Source organism: Rhinoderma darwinii, chromosome 7 (genome assembly GCF_050947455.1).
Source record: "Rhinoderma darwinii isolate aRhiDar2 chromosome 7, aRhiDar2.hap1, whole genome shotgun sequence".
NCBI lineage: Eukaryota > Metazoa > Chordata > Amphibia > Anura > Rhinodermatidae > Rhinoderma > Rhinoderma darwinii.
Genome location: NC_134693.1, coordinates 135,640,826 through 135,664,788, shown reverse-complemented (window position 1 = coordinate 135,664,788; position 23,963 = coordinate 135,640,826). Strand labels below are relative to the sequence as shown.

At 43.5% G+C, this 23,963-nt stretch overlaps 1 protein-coding gene across 1 annotated transcript; it reads right to left on the bottom strand.

Annotated features, from left to right (window-relative positions):
- Positions 1–1,906: 1,906 nt before the first annotated feature.
- On the bottom strand, positions 1,907–22,237 carry COPG1 (coat protein complex I subunit gamma 1). The gene is made up of 24 exons (XM_075831768.1): positions 22,072–22,237; positions 19,142–19,194; positions 18,462–18,542; positions 17,647–17,718; positions 16,801–16,880; positions 16,614–16,689; positions 16,427–16,519; positions 14,838–14,924; positions 14,603–14,760; positions 14,384–14,517; positions 13,305–13,372; positions 11,758–11,946; positions 10,792–10,887; positions 10,392–10,635; positions 10,229–10,304; positions 8,697–8,800; positions 8,473–8,598; positions 7,281–7,349; positions 6,619–6,761; positions 6,365–6,536; positions 6,034–6,131; positions 4,623–4,761; positions 4,389–4,487; positions 1,907–3,304 (listed from the first exon to the last, which is right to left on the bottom strand). Exons 1-24 carry the CDS (start codon positions 22,106–22,108, stop codon positions 3,174–3,176), a joined length of 2,625 nt encoding a protein of 874 aa, XP_075687883.1. The 5' UTR covers positions 22,109–22,237; the 3' UTR covers positions 1,907–3,173.
- Between the last annotated feature and the right edge of the window lie 1,726 nt (positions 22,238–23,963).

Genomic DNA, 23,963 nt, shown 5'->3' with positions numbered 1-23,963 from the left:
AATGGGCAGATGTTTGTCAACGCTATTGAGGCGCTATTTTCGGACGTAATTCGGGGCAAAAACGCCCGAATTACGTCCGTAATTAGTGCGTGTGAACATACCCTTAAGGAAATCTGAGGGCCTATTCACACCTTGCAGATTTGTTGCAGAAATTTATCAAAAAGCAAATAAAGCTGTCCCCTAAATGTGAACAGGTGTTTTTTCCCCGCAGCAGGTTTCGCATAATCAGACGGATGGGACAGTCACAGAAATTTCTGTAATAAATCTGCTGCGTGTGAATAACTAACTCCGCGTGAGACTCAAAAATGGTGCCACGCTCTATTGCTTCCAGGGGAGATCACTGTGTCGTTGGCACATAGAGTGGGCGTGGCTCCTGAATACCAACTAGTAGGGACTCTGTGCGGTGGCGCCGCTTATCAGCCACAATAGAGACAGATTATAACCTGTGTACAGCGCTGTGGAATATGTAAGAACTTTATAATACAAGTTAATGGAAACTTACCATTGATGTGTCTGTCAATTATATTTATATGATCAGTGAGACGTCAGACTAGAGAGGAGTGCTGCTCAGGCGCCGCTTATCTTTTCCGCAGTAGAAGTGATCCATTACCGATGGATCCTGCTGGGACCTCCAACACAGGAAGGGAACGTTACATACGAGCAGCCACATACAGGCTGCTACCAACGAGAGGTAGAGCGCCCCGCCAAGCAAATGTGAAGGCATAGTGTGGGACACTGTAATACAAGCCTCAGCTGCTGCGGACCCTCGTTTTGTAGAATATTTCATTAAACGAAGAGTTCTTCTATAAAATTTATTTAATCTGTAAAAATTACACTTCATGTCTAGATACCAAAATTTGCGGTGGGCAACTTTGCACAATTTTAGCGGCCGCAGATATTTCACCTTCATTTTCAGCAAAATCGTGCGCATTAGTGGAACTAGACTTGAAAAGGGTTTTATGTAAATAAAGGGTTCACATCGTGCTAGGCTATGCCGTCACATTATAAGTGGGGGTCAGACCTCTGGGACCACCGCTAATTACAAGAATGAATAGGCAGTGCCCCCTACAGCTTTTACCCTGCACAGCGACGTTCCCGACAACCCTCTCCATCCAAGTGACGGGGCAGTGCTGCAGTTACATGCTGTAAGGGTGGAATGGAGCGCCGCTGTGCACCTAAAAACGTTGAGCGCTATGTCGTCATCACTTGAAATAGTAGGAAAACCCCTTTAATATTAACAGATTTTCTTCAGCCGTGATCAGTAGCTAAATTATGTATTGACGTCCGAATAGGATAGATATCCAGCTCTTCTCTCATCAGAGGCATGTGCTGCTACTCTGTCCATCCCCCATGCTTTACACTGCAGCTCAGAATGGCTGCAGTGTATTAGAAAGAGACCACCACAAGCGGGGGAATCCTAAAGATTTGAGACATTTTGAAGACGGTCCACACTCAATATCTTCAAAAACATTAATAGACAGTGACTGTTCATACCAGGCCACCCCTAAAAGAAATGGGGGGCAGGGCACCCTCTTCTGTGGATTGGTCAGACATTTATGGCATCCTATTAATATGTCATAAATGTCTCTGGAGAGCAACCCTGCTTTACATCACTGAACATCCTTCTTGACGGTGATGGTAAATTTTAACCCTTACAGCTAATGCACATCCGTTGTGTGCCGCCCGGGTCCCGTATGTGATCTGAGGAAAGATAGGACAAGTCCTATCTTTCCACGGATCGGAGAGTCGGGTCAGTTTTCCCAGACCTGATTCACCTGCTAAAGTTAATGAGTCCGTGAAAATGATTGGGTGCCACTCGGCTGGCGTGAAAAACTGCAGTAAAGACGGGTGTCCAATATAAGATCATGAACATGAAATGTGGTTTGTATGAACGGAGACAGAAGAATTCGACCCTTTGTTTTATTGCGCCATTTCACAATATTCTCTTATTTTGCATACAAAAAAAAAAAAGCAAAAAGTTTGAGTATACAGAATACACGAGCAGATATGATCCCGGGTTACAGATCTCCATAAGATTCCTCCATCCCCAGCCGACACAAGGCGGTGCATCGTCCGAGACCCCAGAGACCGACTTATTCAGAAGAAGAATGACACTTAGATTTGGCTATACAAAAAAAAAAAACATTCCCTGGGGTCACGGAGAGGGTGCTCTAAAAACGGATCAGAAACGGTGTACCTTTAAAGATGAATTTATATCCCCAACCCTAAATCACTCACCCATAGAGATCAGACTTGGTCTGCGAACTGGGGATCATCCCTCACCCACCTGGAGTGATTTTCAATGGGCGGTGTTGGGGGGGGGGGGTGCTCCGTAAAATCCACACAACCCACCTCTAGGGTGCCCAGGGATAATCTATGGGAATCTCTGTCCAACATCAAAGGGGTTTAGGTGCTTTATTCGTTTAGGAAATTGGTTCAGTCCAAGATCAGACCCCTAGCTCAAATAGCTACAGGCGGGATACCGCTTTAAGGAACGTTCCCTTCACAGAAAATACATGAACACAACCTATAATGTATTGTCCAGGATATATTCTTTATTAACGCCGCCTTGATTATCCCCTACAGATAAAAGGATATATTATGTTTAAAGGAACCTCGTTAATACCCCTTTAAATGAGTTTTGTGCTAATTGTGCAGCGAGGTTTGGCCGCTGTTACCCAATGGATGTCCCGAGACAGCAATTCAGCCAAATGGTGGAAACATCTTAAAGTAACGCTAGGGATACGTTGGGTATTGCACATTATTTCTCCACAAATAGGACGGGGGCACTTATACCTAATATCCTGGTGTGCAGGTAACTATAGACGGAAATCAATACCTAGAGACTTCTCAATAATTTATCAGCAAGGAAAAGGTCGTCACGTTTTCTCTCATTACAAAAGCAGAACCAATAATTACAGGATTCCCAAAGACAGTAATTTGTTTTTACCTGTCAACCTATTAAAAGATAGGCAGACTTTTTTTTTTTTTTTTCGGTATATTTATGGTAAATCACTAGTAAACTGCAAAGCCACAGCCGAAGGTCTGAGCAGTTTAATACCAGGAGGATTGAAATATACTATGCCGTAGTGTTCCCATATGTTCAAGGCACCCTCTGGCTGTAAAGGGTTAATGTACTGTACAATGTAACTCCTTTCTGCAGACTGCTTCTCTTAGCCCACTGATGCCATGATGGCGTCGACTGGATATTCCTCCTTGCTCCGGGCTGTAACCTGCATAGTCACGGTGTCTGTCAGAACTAGCTTTGCACGTACTAAGATGTCATGACCACCCCGAAACACACCTGCAAAAGAAGCAGAAAGACTCACGGTAAGAGAACTGTAGTGTTAAAACATATGTCCACATTTTACAATAAGTTCAGTCACTGTGTACATACATTACATTACTTATCCTGTACTGATCCTGAGTTACATCCTGTATTATACTCCAGAGCTGCACTCACTATTCTGCTGGTGGAGTCACTGTGTACATACATTACTTATCCTGTACGGATCCTGAGTTACATCCTGTATTATACTCCAGAGCTGCACTCACTATTCTGCTGGTGGAGTCACTGTGTACATACATTACTTATCCTGTACGGATCCTGAGTTATATCCTGTATTATACTCCAGAGCTGCACTCACTATTCTGCTGGTGGAGTCACTGTGTACATACATTACATTACTTATCCTGTACTGATCCTGAGTTACATCCTGTATTATACTCCAGAGCTGCACTCACTATTCTGCTGGTGGAGTCACTGTGTACATACATTACATTACTTATCCTGTACTGATCCTGAGTTACATCCTGTATTATACTCCAGAGCTGCACTCACTATTCTGCTGGTGGAGTCACTGTGTACATACATTACATTACTTATCCTGTACTGATCCTGACACATCCTGTATTATACTCCAGAGCTGCACTCACTATTCTGCTGGTGGAGTCACTGTGTACATACATTACATTACTTATCCTGTACTGATCCTGAGATACATCCTGTATTATACTCCAGAGCTGCACTCACTATTCTGCTGGTGGAGTCACTGTGTACATACATTACATTACTTATCCTGTACTGATCCTGAGTTATATCCAGTATTATACTCCAGAGCTGCACTCACTATTCTGCTGGTGGAGTCACTGTGTACATATATTACTTATCCTGTACTGATCCTGAGTTACATTCTGTATGATACTGTGGGTGCAGCTCTGGAGTATAATACAGGCTGTAACTCAGGATCAGTACAGATCTGCAACTCCGCTGCTAGGGTAAACACATATATAGCATCTGTAAGCTCAGAGACACAGATATATACAGTGCTATGTCCATACCCCGAGATGCCGTTATACATAAATGATCAGCCATTCAGGAGACTTACCTGCCAGGTACAGAGTGTGAGCATTTTTGTTCTCTGGTACTTTATCCGACCTCTCACATGGCTGCATTCCCAGGAATTTTATTACGTTTCCAACTGCATCTGTGGACAAAAATATCAATCTAAATCTATGACATTTCATGGTCTTCGCACTTGATTAATGCGTCAATGTCGATGCAAAGTGGCCGCAAGTTGGCGGATAGCAAGCCACACGTTCACACTTGACGGATGTTTTACCTTCCAAAGTTTTGATGGTGGATAAATTAAAAGTCTCTTCTTTTTCAAACTCATCTCCCACCTCTTCCCAAGCTGCTCCAAAGTTTGGCTTGAGAACCTTCTGTATGTGATCCACCACGGTCACCTCAATGTCTTCCAGCTGGAGACAAACAAATCGCTTATTTTACACCACAATTAACTTTATATCACTACAGCTGGACACAGACGTGACAGTTACCGTTAAAGATCCAGATCGAGGAAGGGGGCTATCATTTGTCTAGGTCTCGGATATCCACAAATACTGGCAAAAGACCTGCCATGGGGTGCCCGTACATGCAACAGTAATGTGGCAAAACCACACACAGCACACTACCACTATGTGTATAGGTAGTATGACCAATCTGTCATCTTAAAGGGAATGTGTCGCTAGAATTTTTTTTTTTTTTTTTTTAGTTAAACAGTTAGTGTATACATGATTAGACATTGTTCTAATTTTTTTAATTTCTTCACAAGTCAGGAAATATTATACATTAGATTCTAATTTATAACATTTCCCTGTGCTAGTCACTAGAGGGAGCAATTCCCAAAATTGCAGCATTGGCAATGTGGTAAAACAACCTCATTGCTTTATGCTGCAAAATTTGAGAAGACACGCTCGCTCTAGTGTCCTCAAACAATCCCCCCTCCTTTATCCTCCTACACTGTGTGTCGCCATTTTTTGAGCGAATACACAGTGTAGTAGGTTAACATACAGTGGTAATAACACGAAACATACACAAACATGACTTACCTGCTCCTGCCGCCGCCACTCCCTCTGGTCCGTCCACTCCCTCCGCTCGCTTCTGAACACATGTCCGGAAGTCGCGACTGGAAGTAGTAATCTTACTGTTCAGCCGCGGCTTCCGGTCCACAAGAAAATGGCGCCGGATGTCGCTCAGCCGAAGACCTTCCATTTGGATAGTGTGGGAGCGGCGCATGCGCTGTTCCCACACAGACGGCGTACACTATAGTGGATGGAACGGCTCCCGTTCGCATTCTCTATGGGGCTGTATGTGCCGTATTCCATCTCTCTATGTGTCATTAATCGACACATACAGAGATGAAAAAAAAAAATGGCAGCCCCCATAGTGAAGTAAAAGTTAGACGAAAAAAAAAAAGTAAAAACACACAAATAAATAACATTTATTTTAATAAAACACTAAAAGCTAATTGATATAAAAAAATATTTTCCCGCGACACCCGTCCTTTAACTAGTTGGAGCCTACTGCTCCCACCAAATACTTCTCCCCCTACTGGCCAATATAGAGTGTGCAGCCTATTGGTAGTGATTCTCCTTTCCACTGCAGATCTGCTAAACTGGCTCATACCCCGGCAGTAAGTTTGAGGCCCCAATAATGGACAGTTGGGGGGTGATTTATTGACATCTACTTACCACATACTCATCGTCATAACCCTCCTCATCAGCTTCACCAGTGTTAGGATCACAGTCCTTAACGGTAAACTTCAACATGCAGCTAAATGTGCAAGAATCTACAAGGTAAAGAACAGATTAAAAAAAAGCAATATATTAAGAAAAAAAAGGGGAGTCTTTTCACAACAGTAAGGTCTTATTCAGACGGATGTAGAATACGTCACACCGACGCATGCATTTCAATGGCGCCATTCACACGGCCGTTCTTTCAACGGACCATGTGAAGGGTCCATTGAAAAATAGAACATGTCCTATTTTCGTGCATCCCTCCATAGACTCAAACGGTCCTTACATGCAGAGAGGTCTTCTTCAGGTATGGAGACCAGAGTGTAGCAGGTTCCTGGGTGGTTGTAGGACAGAGACTTCACGGGTACACAGCAGATCACTTCATACCCCTCTGTCGGCTCCACTTGGACAGTGACATTCTCCAGGTTCTGATCGTTTAACGTATTGGTGCAGTCAAACTATAAAAGTAAAAGACGTGCGCAAATGTTGACATGAGGCATAATATGGTGTATAAACCAATAACCTACCAGCGAATCTTACCTGGAACACTATGTGATTGGCAAACGTGTGCTTAGTGCAACGGACGACATATTCCGTCTCAGATTCAGTAAGGGCAGCGGGTTCAGGAGAAGACTTGAATAAGGCGCCGAGGCTCTTAAATTCTGGAACAGCAGCAAGTTGCTCTGAAGAAAGAAAAAACGCTTCAATGAAAAGGTAAAAGCGTACATATTAATATAAATCGTAATTACAGTCTGCAACCATAAATTTTCCATTTTTAAGATCTCCTCTTGCTGCCAGTGAATTGAAACATTTTTGGTTAGATCAAGAAACTGAAAGCTCTTGGAATTGCCTGACACAAGTGCACGGCTCTTTACATGAGGGCTGCGATACACTGTAATTGGATATTAGGACAGGTTGTAAACAAGGAATGCTTCCGTTCACTGACAGCAAATATAGATCTTGAAACTGCAAAGTTTTCGAATAAAGTTGAAGAACTTTGTTACACAACACAAACTTCATTTTGTATAACTTTAAACGACCTTTCAATAAACCATAGCTTAGATGAGCGTATACATAACTTCAGCAGATAACTTTACTGTTCTGTAAGCCCGAGAAAAAAAAAAAAGTAGACTCAAGAATCTGATGTAAGAAAAAGCAGCAGGACCGGTTTTCTGGTGGTCATTTATTACAGGTTCACTTACCTTGGAATATGTCCTGCCTGGTGGATACCACTTTCTCGGGCTGCCGGACTGCTGTGGTGAGGACATTTTCTAATAAACGAGAGATAAGATCAAATAAATCATTGACATGTTACTTTTTAGATTTTTTTGTTACTATTTTTTTAAATGAGAGTGTTACCACAACTAATCCAACATATGTATGGTCTGTGTCTGGTATTGCAACCGTACGCCATACAAGTGAATCGCGCTCAGCTACAATGCCAGTCCATGGACAAGGTTGGCGCCATTTTTTTCTAAAACTCAGACAACCCTTTCAGCGCGCTTCCATGGATAAGACTGTTCGGTCCCACGTACAACTAATCTGCCTTAGGCTTCATGTACACGAACGTGCTTTTGCGGCCGAGATTCCCCCGAAAATCCACGGGAGAATTGCGGCCCCATTCATTTCTATGGGGCCATGCCCACGACCGTAGTTTTTACGGTCCGTGCATGGTCCGGGAGCCCGCACCGCATAAAGAACGGGCATGTCCTATTACGGCCGTCTTCTGCGGTCCGGGCTCATTGAAAATAATGGCCGCGGCCATGTGCACGGCACGCGATTTGCGGGCGGCTCGCGGCTGACAGTCTGCAGCCGGCCGACCCGAAAATCACGGCCGTGCACATGGCTACGGTCGTGTGCATGAGGCCTTAGGAGGGTGATCAGAGTTTGGGTGAGAAAAGGACCATTCGTCGGTGCTGCTCCTTATCAGATGGATTAATACAGGGTAAAAGATAAGCGTTTCATAACTGTACCGGTTCTTTCCTCAGGCGTTACATACATAATAACGCCAGAGGGGGAAAGCGATACGGTTTCAAAACCGTATTTTACACATTAATAAAGCAACCCCTTATTAATCCATCTGGACAGGTGATAAATATCTGACCTGTGGGGGTCCATTCATTTCTATGGTGCTGCCAATTGTAAGTAAGTAGCAGCGCCGGTGATATTTTTCATCCAAACCCTGATCACTTCTACACAACTAAACGGACCAACGACAGAGGTTATAGCAACTTCTTATCGCTGGATAACGCCCTATGTTGCGCCATTGTTTTTTTTTCTCCTTCTCTCATGCGGACTAGTCTGGAGGGTGGGAAGAATGACAAAACTGGTGAATAAACAGCAATTTTACAATAATAATTGTGCCACGTTATATCTAGTGATTGGAGGACGTACCCGCTCTCAGTTCTGCTATAGGTGTTGTAGCCAATGGTACAGACTTGAGGTCAAACGGCTTTTCAGAAGGATCCAGCGTATACTGATGTAATGCTCGCTCCAATCCTGGGATGGACACGGTTAACCCTGTGATTAGGGAAGAATTGAACGTGTTACAACCACTTCTGAAGCCGCAAGTAATTCTCAAGAAAAGTAGATGAAATCGATAATCCTGTTTAACACACCATTGAGGATGTATGAAGAATTCAGGGCCTTTTGTCTGTGCTCCAAAATGTTCAGATAGAAAGTAGCTCGGTCTCTCACTTCGTTATCATCATCCATTACACACCTGGAATTGAGCAAACAAGTCAGTAAGAAACTACAACCGAAAATTCTTACATTGCTCACCTAATGTGTAATATAGGAAAGTGCTCTAGCATTAGGTCAAGAAACAGTTTACGGGTTGTATGAAATAAGAATAAAAGTGTGTGCTCCCCCCCCTCCCAGAAACAGCGGCACTCTCGTCCTTGCCCCATTAACCCTTTCACGCCGCAGCCCTTTTTCCGATTTTCCATTTAGTTTTTTTCCTCCCCACCTTCCAAAAGCCATAACGCCTTTATTTTTCCGTCGATATAGTCCTATGAGGGCTTGATTTTTTGCGGGACGAGTTGTAGTTTTTCTTAGCACAATTTACTTTGCCATATAATGTACTCGGAAACGGGGGAAAAATTATTTCATGGTTTTTTGCGCGCCATTTTTACGGAATTCACTGTGCAATTAAAACATGTTAATTTTATTCGATGGGTCAATACGATTACGGCGATAACAAATATATATAGTTTTTTCTATATTTTACAAGTAAAAACCTAAGTGTAAAAAAGAAAATGTATTCTGTTTGGCCAAATTCCGAGAGCCGTAACTTTTTTATTTTTCCGTCGATTAAGTGGTATGAGGGCTTATTTTTTTGCGGGATAAGCTGTAGTTTTTAATAACACCATTTTGGGGTATATGTGACGGTTTGATCACTTTATTTCATTTTTTGTGGGAGATTAGTCGACCAAAAATTAGAGATTCTTGCGTTTACATTTTTTTTTTTTTTTACGGCGTTCACCGTGCGGGTTAAATAATGATATATTGTGATAAATCAGACATTTACGGACGCAGCGTTACCAATTATGTTTATTTGTTTAATTTTTTTACTATGCTCTAGGGGGAAATGGGGGTTTTTTGAACTTTTAATTTTTTTTTACACAAAAAAACCCACAACTTTATTTAACTCATTTTTACTTTTTTTATTAGTCCCCCTAGGGGACTTCAACCAGCGATCGTCAGATTGCTTGCACGATATACTGCAATACTAATGTATTGCAGTATATCGTGATTCTGACAGTCTCCTATGAAGCCCTGCCGGAGGCAGAGCTTCATAGGAGTACCAAGATGGCGGACCTGGGGGACTTAGTCAGGCCCCCAGGCAGCCGTGCCCCCCTGTTTTTAGTCATTTAAATTCCGCGATCTGTATTGAAAGCAGCATTTAACGGGTTAAACAAGCGGGATCGCGCTAAAACGTGATCCCGCTCGTAACCCGGAAGTGTCGGCTGTGTGTTACACTCGCTCTATGGAGCGGACGCAGCCCGTGAGCCCGCTCCATATTCCCCCACCCGGCGTGCGCCGTATATATACGGCGGATGTCGGGAAGGGGTTAAAGTGCATGAGACTATGCTGCAATACCAAGAATGACCAGAGAGGCGCAGTGTCTAGAAAAAATACATGTACATACCTTCTCAACAGTACCAAAACGCTGGGCAACATGTCTTCATTTTGGGCACCAAATTTGGCCAAAGCACTGACAGCGCCTACGGAGCAAAATGGGAAAATCAGAATCAATAGCAGAATAAAAGCCAAGATTTCCACAAAATCCTGAGATCCTGTGTAACACTCACCTGCTCGAACCTCCTCGTTCTCCAGTATAACTCTGTTGTAAATGAAGCGGATGTATTTAGACGGACTGCTGGTTCTGGGTCCTTCCTGTCCCAGGAGGTGGAGGATTCGGGTGGCCAGAACAGTGAACTCACAGTCCTCTATGAACTCGCACAGATGGGACAGTCCAGTCTCTTTGCTTTCTGGATTCTCTTCAATGATACTGATGATACAGTCGACTATGGCTCTCTTATACTCAAAGCCGCCCTTCGTTTGAAGAGATTGCAATTAATATGCAATTGTGATAAACAGGCAAGTAAAATATTCAATATTCCTAAATAAATACGGACCAATGAAATCCTATCAATTTACAGCAGAGAACTATGTAATGGTTAAACTTTCAGCAACACAATATGATCGTACCTCTTCCCTGAGCATTGTGAACAGGAAGTTCATCATGATGGAATGCTTACGAGGATACTTGTGACACAGAGCATTGATCGCTTGTACAACCACCACCTAGAAAACAAGACACAAATATATGAAGTATTACAAAAATTAAATTCAAATGTACAGCTATAAATGACAATAATTTCCTTCTCAGTCTAGTATGGCCATTTATTGCTTTTCCAGGATATAACATTGATGATCTAACCTTTGGTAACCCATCAATGTGTGACCAGAGGGGGCCAAAACCCACCAATCAGCAGAAAGAAAGGGGTCGGAGTGCTTGTTGGGAGTAGCCACTTTGGCCTCTTCACTGCAGTACCCAACACAGCACTACCCATGTTCGTATGAATGGGGCCGAGGCGGCGCTATGTCGGGTTCTTCAGAGAAAGGGCGCTCCAGGACTCCTTGCATTAATCCTTAGAATCAGCAAAACAACATCATTGAAAACCCTTTCAACTTGGATGACTCGGTGACGTTAACTGTCGGTTCCCCAACAGGCACTGGGACTGTCGCACTATGACCTCCCTCCAGCACAAACCTGAACAGGCACAGTCCACCCGAGCATGTTCGTTTATAGATAGTTCCTTTAAGAGAGATTTTTTATAGGTCCAAATATCAATGGATATGAAGAATCCAAAAGGAAATATTTCTATAAAATTCTGCCCCATTTGTATTTATTGTCGGCATCCGATATCAGTCACAGACGAGGTTAATGCTTCCACTAGGGTGGCTTCACACATGCAGGTTTTGATCAGGTTTTTAGATGCAGTTTTTGAAGCCAATACCAGGTATGTATCATAAAGGGAGAGAAAGTAGGACAGATGCTTCTTCTCGGATTTGAATCCACTCCGGGTTTTGGCTTCAAAAATTGCGTAAAAAAAACCAAATACCTGCACGTGTGAATACACCCTTAGTAACAATTGAGGTTATGATTCACACCTTGAACTCATCGGAGATTTCAGACATGAAAGAGGAGATCTGTTTCATGAGTCGGTCAATGCTGCTCTCGCTGCCAGTCTTCAGCAGCGTGGTGATTGCCAAGGTGGCAATACTACGGTTGGAGTCTGTCACCAGATTCTCTAAGTCCAAGTTGCAGGCAGTTACAGCAGATGGATGTTTCATGGCCACCTGTAACAAACCAGATAGGTAGGTCAGAACAGAATACACATAGAACTTAAAAATGATGAACACTATAATACATTCATGAAGTTATTTGTTGTGAAAAAATGTGTCTATCTAAATGAGAATTCCAACTACATGCAACAGCCACAATTTGTTTTTCACCTTCTACCGGTATCAGTGATGTATAGTAAGTTATATAGAAAAGCGTATTGATGTATAGTGGTCAAACGCATGGCATAGGCCTGGCTAATAGAAGTCAATGTACAGGTTGTGGGAATCTCACCTACAAACCAAATTTAGTGTCCAATCACAGCATGAACCTCGCCTAATCCTGCAGAAATTGTTTCTGTGGTGTCAGGTGATTAGTTTTATATTACAATGCACTGAAGAGGTTATTGCTGGAGGTTTTCCAGAGAACCCTTAGGCTGGGTTCACACGAGCGGGTTACGTCCGTAATGGACGGAACGTATTTCGGTCGCAAGTCCCGGACCGAACACACTGCAGGGAGCCGGGCTCCTAGCATCATAGTTACGTACGATGCTAGGAGTCCCTGCCTCGCTGCAGGACAACTGTCCCGTACTGTAATCATGTTTTCAGTACGGGACAGTAGTTCCACGGAGAGGCAGGGACTCCTAGCGTCGTACATAACTATGATGCTAGGAGCCCGGCTCCCTGCAGTGTGTTCGGTCCGGGACTTCCGGCCGAAATACGTTCCGTCCTTTACGGACGTAACATGCTCGTGTGAATCCAGCCTTAAATGGGTATCCCCAACATAGACATTTATGGCACCTGCACCCATAGTGAACAGGAGTCACCTGACCCCAGTTTCACCTGGTGCGGTGGCAGCAGATTCCAGGCAGGGACTACTGGAGGGAGGGTCATAGCCCCCTCTCCACTAGTCCCCGCCTAGAATCGTCAGCTTGCCTTAAAGGTCTAAGTTAAGGCCTTTTTACACTGGGCAATTATCGGGCAGACGAGCGTTAATATAATACTCGTTGCCGATAATTGCCCTGTGTAAAAAGGGCAGCAATCAGCAGATGAATGAGCAAACGCTCGTTCGTCTGCTGATCGTATAGTTTAAAGAAAACCTGAAATATTATCGTTGTCGGCAGCTTATCTCTCTGTGTAAACAGGGAGACACGCTGCTGACCTGATAATAATGTATGGGGACGAGCGATCAGAGTAACGATCGCTCGTCCCCATACACCGCTCCTTGTGAAAGGAGCAAACGAGCACCGATCAACGAGCGGTCTCGTTGATCGGCGCTCGTTGCACCGGCCAAAAGTTGTCCGGTGTAATAGGTCCTTTAGAAATACCCTTTTAACTTTAATCAGTGAATGATAATAGGGTTAGGGGCACAGTACCTTGTTGAGTGTTCTGACTGCAGCATAGCGGAGGGCGGCTTTAGGAGAACTGCAAAACAGCTGTAACACTGAAGAAAAAAAAATTATTGAGGTAAGACAAAAGCTTTATTCTAGGAAATTACTGCTGAAGCGGAAAGAACTGGCTGCATGTATAATCAATACTCTGGTGCTGCTTACATTGTAGTGCAAGTTATAGGTTAACTTGGTATATACTTTCAGGAAGTCATTGAATCAAAGGTGGTCGTAGACGTGTCAACCTTATTAAAGGGGCATACACTGCAAGATGTCTGATCATTGCAAATATTGATGCACGTGTCTCATACAGTAACTGTCCAGGATTTAAAAAAAACATGGTTGCTTTCTTCCAAGAACAGTGGCACACCTGTCCATGGGTTGTGTTACGTCTCATATTGCAGCTCAGTTCTATTGAAGTAAATAGAGCTGAGCTGCAATACCACACACAACCTGTGCATAGGTCTGGTGCTGGTTTTGGAAGAGCAAATATGTTAAAGGGGTTGTCCAGGACCAGTCGTATAGTTTTGAGTACACCTGCTATCAGATTTTATCTAAAAGGATTTGTGGTTATGAATTCATTATCAACAAATTGCCTCAGATATGTCAACTAGACACAACTAAGAAAATGACAGCCCCCACTAATGTAAATCCTTCTAAATATGTCACTAGACAAAGCACCACAGACATCTGAAGAACTGAAACCCCTCCAAACCGGACGGGAATTGGGGAGGCTTCTAGGGGCTGCAATCTGTCAGGTTTGAGATGCAGTGTTAGGGAACCTCTGCCTATAGAAATGGCTTGTATCATATTTGTGTACAAAAGCCCGAGAAGGAAATTAGCTTGCAAGCCCCATGATGTGAGTGCATTCTCTGTACAGCGCTGTGCAGACTGTAAGCGCTATATGAATAATGAATGATAAGAAGAATGATGATCACAAAGTGGCTATTAAAAGACTGAGCACCAAATGAATATGAAAACCAAGGAGGACCACACTGGGCACACAGCAGCATTGCAATCATTAAATATTGAGCAGCCTATGTTATAACCCTAGTAATAATTCTCACCGGACACCGCAGGAGCCAGCTCTTTGGCAGTGCAGGAGGGCAGGTTAACGATGGCAGAAGCAGCTTCATAAACGACCATTTCATGCTTGTTTCTCAGGCAGCTCTCAATGAAATCAAACAAGGGACTGTCCCGGCTGGAATAGAATATAAAAGTTACTATCGATCCTTACAACTTAGTATACAGGAACCAACCATGTACTCAATGACGGAGCCTCTTACTTTCCATCTTCCTCCTCCAGGAGTTTGCTGGCCACTCGAATCATCATACAGTAGGCGAATGGAGACTTCAGGCCATGACGCATGAACTTACTCAGCATCTTGTTGACGGAGAGGCGATCGTTCTTACGGACATGATACAGCAACCCAAGAGCGTGGTACTGGGAAGATGCCGGAAAGGAGAGTGTTATTATTTGAGGACAAGCATTGTGGGAACGCAGCTACACCCACAGCTCACCTGCACCATGATGTTGTCACTGGAGGCAGCTTCCTGTGCTTCATTGACCCAGCGCTTCACTACATCAAAACTTGTCTTCAGCAAGTGCTGAGGGGGTTAAACACATAGTTGAGAGTAAGGATTATACAACCTTACGCATTTCTTAAAATTGGTCTTCTCATGTCAGACATTTATGGCATATCCACAGGATAAGGTGCGTGTCCTAGAGGTGGGATCTGCACCGATCAGTCACTTATGGCATATCCTGTGGCTATGCCATTATTGTCGGAGATGGGAATACCCTTTTTAGGCTTAGTTCACATCTGCGTCAGGGCTCCGTTCATGGGTTCCATCTGAGCTTTCCGTCAGGGGAACCCACGAACGGAATCCAAACAGGTTTCAATGGTGACAGATCCGGTGCAAATTGTTTCCGTTTTTCCCCATTGTGTAAGGGTTCCGTCGTTTTGACGGAATGAATAGCGCAGTCGACTACGATATTGATTCTGTAAAAACGACGGAACCCTTAAACAACGGTGACAAACGGAAACCATTTGCACCGGATCAGTCACCATTGAAATCAATGGTGATGCAAACGGAAAACGTATGGTTTCCATTTGGATTCTGTTCATGGGATCCCCGGCTGGAAAGCTCAGACTAAATCCACGAACGGAGTCCCGACGCAGAAGTAAACGAGGCCCAAGTTTGTTTTTGCTAGCTGTAAATGCCCACTTATCAATAACCGCTAAGATCTAAGCATTCGTAATAACTTCCCAATATCGTTTTGATCAGTGATGAACTATTATAATATTCTTAATCGTTTATGAAAATTGATTGTATAACTAGTATTACTGAATATGGGGGTGACATTGTGTGTAGTATATAACATAGTTGTAATCATGGAAATTTCCATCTTATTGTCGTAAGAGTTTCGGGAGTTATCGTTAGTGTAAGAAGATTGCAACATGTAAATGGGCTGTAAATGGGTTGCATGCTTTAAACAACCCCTATTCACATTGTCATAGAGGGGTGTCCTCCGCCTGGACCTCCTATTAGCCAGAGTGGAAAGTTGTGGCGGTGTCTCTGGAGGAATCGGTCTTAGGCTATGCTCACATCTGTGTTGGAGGCTCCGTCAGGAGCAGATTCATCATATTTGATGGGAAGAACAACGCAGCATGCGGCCTATTCTTCCCGTCTAAACCACAAACACCATGACGAAAGCCGACGGACCTTAGTATAAGTCTACAGGGTCCGTTGGGCGTCAGTCATACGACATAAGGCACTCCGTCGTTTAGTTTTTCTGCTCCTATGATGGAATTGACGACACAGATGTAAACTCAGCCTTATCCATGCACAACACGGACGGCCTATTGATTTCAATGGGCACCATAAAAATTCTACATTCCCTCTGCAGCGGGAACTCCTGCAGTCATCTCATCATCAAGGGACCGGTCAATTAAAAAGGATCTGAATAACGTCCTTTAGGATTTGTTATGCAGATAACGAAGAAGCAAAGGCTTTATGAAATATGAAGCACACGCTGGCGCAATTTTCTAACCCATAACTCTGCAATAAAACCCGTGTGCCTTTTCTAGTAGGATTTTAAAACGTACCAGAGAAGAGACCAGAGCGGAGCTGGATACACTTGGCACTTTGTCCACGATCGCCTGTTTCATGTAGCGTTCGATGGCCTGCAGCATGGTGCTCTGAATACATACAGACATAGCATTATACCAGATACCGTCTTCCACTGTTTAGCTTAAAGAAAAAAAAAGTGGACTGGCGGGAAATGCGACTTACATCTGTGATTTTACACAAGGCTCGCACCGCTGGACCTCTGTAGCCGTCATCTTTCCCGGTCATGTCTTTGGTTAAACTGCAAGCAAAACATCAATCAATAATCTCCACCAAAGATTATATTAAAATGTGTGAATTTTAGAACTAAAAAAGGTCTAAACTATGTATCACATTAGACGCCTGAACTCACCTACTGGTGACAATGATCACGTCCTCGGAGATACTCGCCATCTCCTTTATAGTGATGTAGCACATTCTGCGCAGGGTCGGCTGGGAGAAAAACATGATCAAATTTAACCGGAATTTATTAAATTTGCAATAAAAACTTCTGCAACTTTCTAATTTACATTCTGCATGAATACACAAAACACAGCGACCTATACGCATTGATACATCCAGTATAACAATGACCCCGTTTAAGGTTTTGGATCCTCGATTAGGTATTGCGAAAGCCGAGGTCCTTGAGGGCCACCAGGTACATGGTGTTTGCCGGGCTTGCTGACCTTCTGTACCGGGCTCATTGGTGTCTATCGTTGTGTAATGAAAAGTTCTGCAATTTTCTAATATACTTTGGGTTTTAATTAGTCATCATTTTCAAGATCTCTTTTTGCTATCCGTGAATGGAAACATTCTTGTTTACATCCAGAGGAAGAAAAACGGGCATGATCGCATCCAACCAATAGAGCTGCACGACTTGTTACAATGTATCAACCAACGCTCACTAGTATCAAGCCCTGCACCTATGTCAGTGTAACATTATCAAGACAGGCTCGTAGTCTTTAAATTCACTGACAGAAAGCAGAGATCTTGAAAATACTGAATTGTTTTACAGTTCTCTGTTGGTGGATGACAGAATATGTAAAAAAATATAAAAAAAAATTTAAGTTTGAAATTACAGAAAAAAAAACCCATTCAACTACAAACCTTAAATATTACCAGGGATAGTAATGAAATACCAAAAAAAAAAAAAAAAAAAAAAAAAAAAAAAAAAACAGGATTTGCATGGCATACAATTAAAATTGAAGGGATCACTTACATCATTCGACTGGAACAATTTGGTCATGGCAAAGAAAGCTTCTGTTGCTTCGGTGGCTCCCATGTGCTCACCCTACAAAGAAAGAGAGAAGCCCGATGTAGCTACCAAATATATAGAGAGAACACAGCTTAGGGATGGTGGGGAATTATAATAGGGGAGAATTATTTAAAATAAAGCATAGGAAAAATGGAGGTGTTACCCAAAGCAAACAAACAATCAGAATCCAGTTCTTATTTTTCCCTATGGTAGATTAAAGCAGTGATCGGATTGGTCACTATGAGCAACTCCTCCACTTTTTTTTTGCTGTGTTTGTTTATTAAAGGGGCACTCCACTGTGGATAATCCCTACTTGTCAAAAGGATCCCTTGCCATTAAGCTGATCGAAAAAAAAAGTGTTTCCCTGTTGGGATCCCCAGCGATCCCGTTATCTGTGGAGAAACTCGCCAGTAAGTATTTAATTTCCCTGCAGCACCACCACAGGGGAAATGAAGCATTACACAGTGTCCATTTATATCATTGTGTTGTCTATGTAACGTAGAACAGGACAAGTCCTCCAGAGCGATAGATGCCCCCTATGTAACCGCTCTCGACTCTGGCCAAGAGATGAGGATCCTGAACAGAGGAACCCCCCCCCCCCCATATTAACTATAAATACCCTAATAGGGTGTATGAAAGTGGGTTTTCTAAACTCGACAACCCTTTTAATCTCGCCCATTGTGTATATATAGTTTACAGTCACGTATCGCTCCAATAACAGGGGATTACATTGGTGAAGATATACGCCTATAGCATTGAATGTACTATGATTAACGTACCTGGTTTATTAGGTACAGGATCTTGGTCAAGATGTGGGCACATTTTCGGGGGTTGATGGGAGTCTCATTAAACAAACGAGCCTACAATTAATAACATAACAAGCAATGAGAAGAGTATAGTTGTGATTGGAAATTGACCTTCATTTTTCTTAAAGGTTGGTCCCACGTGGCAACAAAAACCACGAGGATCTTATGCCCTCCTGATCAAAATTAAAAGGAGTTTCCCAGTTTTATGTCAATCACAAGTTTTATCTTCTAACCATTTTCAAAACCTCTTCTTGCTGAATCAAATCTTTCTTATTTACATCCAGAGGCTTAAAACCTGTCCTAATCATACCGGTGTAGGACTCTTTATCCGAGCTCTGTCTCATGTAACGAGCTGTGCACCTGTATGAGCAGGACGGTTTTAAAGTTTCTGAATGTAAAAAAATAAATAAAAAGTTTGAATTTTCTGTGAGCAAGCAGAGATCTTAAAAATGGTAATTGAAACGTAGAGGATATTAGACAGTAGCAGCACTTCTGATCTCTGGTTGGCGTTACTTGAGTCATGGGTTTGTATCAGAATAAAGAATCATATGCATCATGAAGAGTCCATGTTTTCCCGGTGATTGCGTGGGTTTCTCGCTTAGGTTAATCGGTTTCCGGACTGGTACTTGCTTGAGAAACTACATAAGACTCACCTCCTGGAGGACTGCACTTTTCTCCAAGTGCTGGAAAGGATTAGAGCCACCACCTGAAATCACAGAAACAAGAATAATCACTGTAAAAAAAAACAGCAGAAAACCGCACGGTCTATGGGTTAATCACTTGGAATTTGCAGTGCGCATAGTAAAGTGGACGGACAATTTTGGCCTTCAGGACGCAGCGATTTTTTTTCTTCATCCCCTCCTTCCAAGAGCCATGAAGTTTTTATATTTATTTTTAACTAAGTAGCCGTATAAGGGCTTGTTTTATTTTATTTTATGGGCCGACTAGTATTTTAATGGCATCATCGTGCAGTACATATAACGTATAGAATAACTTTTATTCATTTTTTTGTGTTGGTGGGAGGGGATGGGAAAAAATAAAACAGGAGTTCCACCGTGGTTTTTAGAATTTAATTTATATGGTGTTTACTGTCCAGTATTGAAAAGGTCAACGTGTCCTGCAAAAAACAAGCTGTCACACAGCTCAGTCGATGAAAAAATGTAATATGGAGGCATTTTTTTTTTGTGCATAATAAAACTTTTAACAAAAAAAAAAGATATAGCTTTAGTATCTCCATAATCGTACTGACCTGCAAAACCTTATTTTGCAGGTCAGTACTATTATGGAGATAGTAAAGCTATATATATATATATTTTTTTTTAAAGTTTTATACTTATGTGCAAAAAAAAAAAAAAAACTGCCTCCATATTAAATTTTTCCATCGACTGAGCTGTGTGACCGCTTGTTTTTTGCGGGACACGTTGACCTTTTCATTGGTACCATTTTGGGGTACATAAAGACTTTTTGATCCCTTTTTATTACATTTTTTGTGACTTGAGATGAACAACAAACCGTGATTCTGGTGTCTGTCGCCAAGAGGTTGTACCAGAATCAAGAATTATCACCTATCCTGTGATAATTGTCTGATCTTGGGGGGGGCCCACTGCTGGGACCCCACTATTGGTGAGAATGGGGGTCCTGCAACCCCCGTTCCTCCTCACTGCTTGACCGCAGTGAGAAGCTTGAATAGAGCAATGGTTGAGCATGGGCCCGCCGCTCTGTTCAATGTCTATGGGACTCACGCGGTTTCCGTTATTCCCATAGACTTTGAATAGAGCAGCAGCACAAATGCTCGACCTGCGCTCCATTCAACGTCCTCCTCACTGCGGTCGAGCAGTGAGGAGGAACGGGGGAGGTTGGGACCCCATTTCTCCCGATTAGTGGGGTCCCAGCAGTGGTCCTCAAAGATCAGTCAGTTATCACCTATCCTGTGGATAGATGATAATTGTCGATTCAGGTACAATCCCTTTATGGCCAAGTTCACACAGAGTTTTTGCAGGCAGAGAAAAAATCTGCCTCAAGATTTTGAACTGCCAGCGTTGTTTTAACACTTATTTTTCTGCGTCTTTTTGCCCGCGACCATTGAATTAAATGCAAGGACTGCAGGAAAAAAACGCAACAAAAACGCTCTGAATCGAGCGCCACCCATTTATTTCAATAAGAGGTCCGAGGCGGAAACCGCTCAAAGAAAGAGAACGGTGCTTTATTTTTTCCCCCCGGGCGGACAACAGCCACCAGGGAAAAAAAGATGCCTCTGCCTCCCATCGAGGGTGATTTGGGGCGTTTTTTGGCGTGGATTCCCACTTGGTTTTAACGCCAAAATCAGCACAAAAAAAAAAACCTCTATGTGAACAGACCCTAAAGACTCTACTCTGCCATAACACGGGTGCATTTTAGAGAGACAGGATTTTACGGTGATGTAACTTTGTTTCAGTTGAATCGGCTACGACGCGGTCACAAGCGTTTTCAGACTCCCCCAAGAACTTATCTGAGCTCCCGTAATTCTCGGGGGAAATCTTTCCTATATCAGATACAGCGCCTGGTAGAGCTGCAGCGAGACTTTCCTTCACCTGGAGTCAAGACTCGGTTCTCTGTCCTGTATCTAAATACTTTGGTCAAGGCAGAGTCGCTGCTGCTCCCCTCTGACAGCTCCCCCTCCCCTCTTTAGCTACGTCCCCACATAGACAACCCTTCCCTCAATGTAAATCACAAGAACAAGCTGTGCAGACACTGAACAGCCAGGGAATGCTGGGAGAATTCATCCCTGAAGTCTGCAGAAGTATGAATGCAGCTCTGGACTGAACTTTATTCATAGGACTTGTTCCTCTGCAGAGGGCAATAGAGACACAAAGTATCAGGGGGCGGAAATCTGTCGAGATCGGACGCAGAAACTTTACACTAAAATATAAAAGTCAGCAGCAAAGATTCCGGTAAATTTGGGGCAGGTGGTGAGAAATCGGGTGTCGCGGCTCAGTACCAAACAGAAAGTGGGGCAACTAGGACCCCCCGCCCCCCGTATTGACACTCAGGACAACGATGATGTGGCGTGCTGCAATGCCCCGGACTCCGCGCTGGTCATGTGATGAACGTTTATATGAGACTCCATGTAATAGAAGAACGGACGGACAGGCCCCTCTCACTTCCCCCACAACGTCCATATGTCCTAATGGGGCATATAGATAGGAGTTGTCTTTATGGGACGTGTCTTCATTACAAAGTCTATTATTTTATTATGGGGGGGGGGGGAGAGAAAGTTCTATGGGGCCTTCCTAGTGTCAGAAAACCCCAGAAACCGCTAATGTGCAGCCAATGACTCGACAGAGGGTGCGGCACTACAAGTCCCAGCATGCCCTCGGAGGCCTAGTTTACAAGGCATGATGGGATTTGTAGTCCCCTGTGTCAGTAGGAAACAGTCAGCCTTAGATATATTCTCTTGACTTCAGGAGACCGTTCCCTCCGTGCGGTTACAAGGCCTGGAGCCCACACACCCACCGCTGAAGCAGCCGTGATTGACCTGTGCACCTGCACACAGGCTTCGGCCTCAGTCCCCCGTCAACCCCCGACCCTCGTCTCGCACTCTCACCGGACTCCTCGTCCTTCTTATCGAACTTCTTCAGCATCTTTACGACTCCCTGATACGAGCTCCGCCACTTCCTGCCAGGCTGTCACCGGGACACGTCACCCCTGACAACACAGTCCGCGCATGCGTAAACCGAAGGAAGGCGGAACGTCGGGATTCTAGGGCCAGCCTAGACCACGCATGCGCTCTTACAGCTCTTTACGACACTAGCGTATGGCTACTGCCCATTCAACAGAGTGGCAATACGCATGCGTAGTATCTGAGTCACTGCTATGGACAAAATGGCAAATGAAATACATGATCATTTTTACAAAAAATAAATAATAAAACTCTCCTCATTATCAAAATTTTTATACATAAAAATTGTGTTACTTGTTTTTAGGGTCTGTCTCCAATTACCGTTAATGAAATTTTTTTTTGAAGTCGCAACAAAATATGGCGTGGCAGACGTTTCTATACCATGTGGTATATGTTTTTGTAATGGCCGTCAATGGCAGCCGTATACGGTGTACATGTTTTGCGGCCGTAATGGGGGGACTCCGGCTTACATTATTTATGGGGACATTCTCTGCCTGACACTTTTGGGGGCACTCTGGCTGGCATTGTCTATAGGGGCACTCTGGCTGTGTTAGTGGGGCACACTCTGACGCTGCTTATGGGGGCACTCTGACATTGGTAATGAATCTGCCTCATAGCAATGCTGGCAAATATAAGTTACGTCTATGGCCGTGATCTCCAACCTGTGGCTCTGTTGCGAAACTACAACACTCAGCAGGCCCTGACAGCCATCAGCTGGGAGTTTAGATCCACAAGTTTATGGTAAAAGGACGATCATTTGGAACAGATTTCCATAGATCAGAGTATTTATCGGACATGCCTCCACATTATGGTCATCGTTTCGATTTTGAGCGCCACGAGGGACAGTGAGTAATGACAATCTGTACAGCGCTGCGGAATATGTTGGCGCTATATAAATATATAAAATAAATAAAATGTCCCACTCGTATTGATCACAATCAATTAATGCAAACATTCAGTCCTTGATCTTATAATAATTGATTGGTGAGAGTGGAAGGAAATTGGCTAATGGCAAGTATGGGGGTCATTCTCAGTATATGAAATTGTATAAGATCCGCTCCGGTCTATTACAGTCTACGCAATCATGACATTTTTTCATTGGTCACCTCAGACGTGAGTCTATTTTACATTCAATTATCGATCTTAAAAAACAAAAGAAAAACATATTTACCCTAATAACACTCTAACTTGCTAGTAGGAGGGTATGGACCTACCGTAGTGGTCTACCAGGTACATGGCTTCCAAATTAAATGCCCCCTGGACCTGCAGCTGGGGACATTCCTTATGTTTTCTCCTGCGGACAGGTGTCTGTACTTTGAACAACGTCTCACTGTTACCTAAGACTAACGCTTATCTGAACCTGGAAGTTTACCCTTTAATAGCTGACATTGTGCGAGCTGAGCCGGATGAGGTCGTCTGAGTGAATGCCTTGGCTGACAATAGATCTAATAAATTTTACACTTTATATTTTGTTAGGCTATGTTCACACTTGTGTCGTGGTTTACCATTATAACCAGATCCATCTCAGGACGGATATCACCGGCGCCCGACAGATCCCATTGACTTATAATAGGGTCTGTCGCTGTCACGATCTGTGGGTACGTGAACCCACTGGACCGTACCGCCGTAGCGGGATAGCAGCTGGCCAAACAGTGTACCAAGTCAATGTCTATAGTCCGAGTAAGGGTACCTGTGGTAACTCAGACAGCAGCGATGGCTAGGCTCGGATGGGACCTTGGCTGCAGACACCAGGCGTGGTGTAACACAGCAAACGTGAACGGTGGCACAACGTGACTCCAGCTCTCTAGGGCACAGGA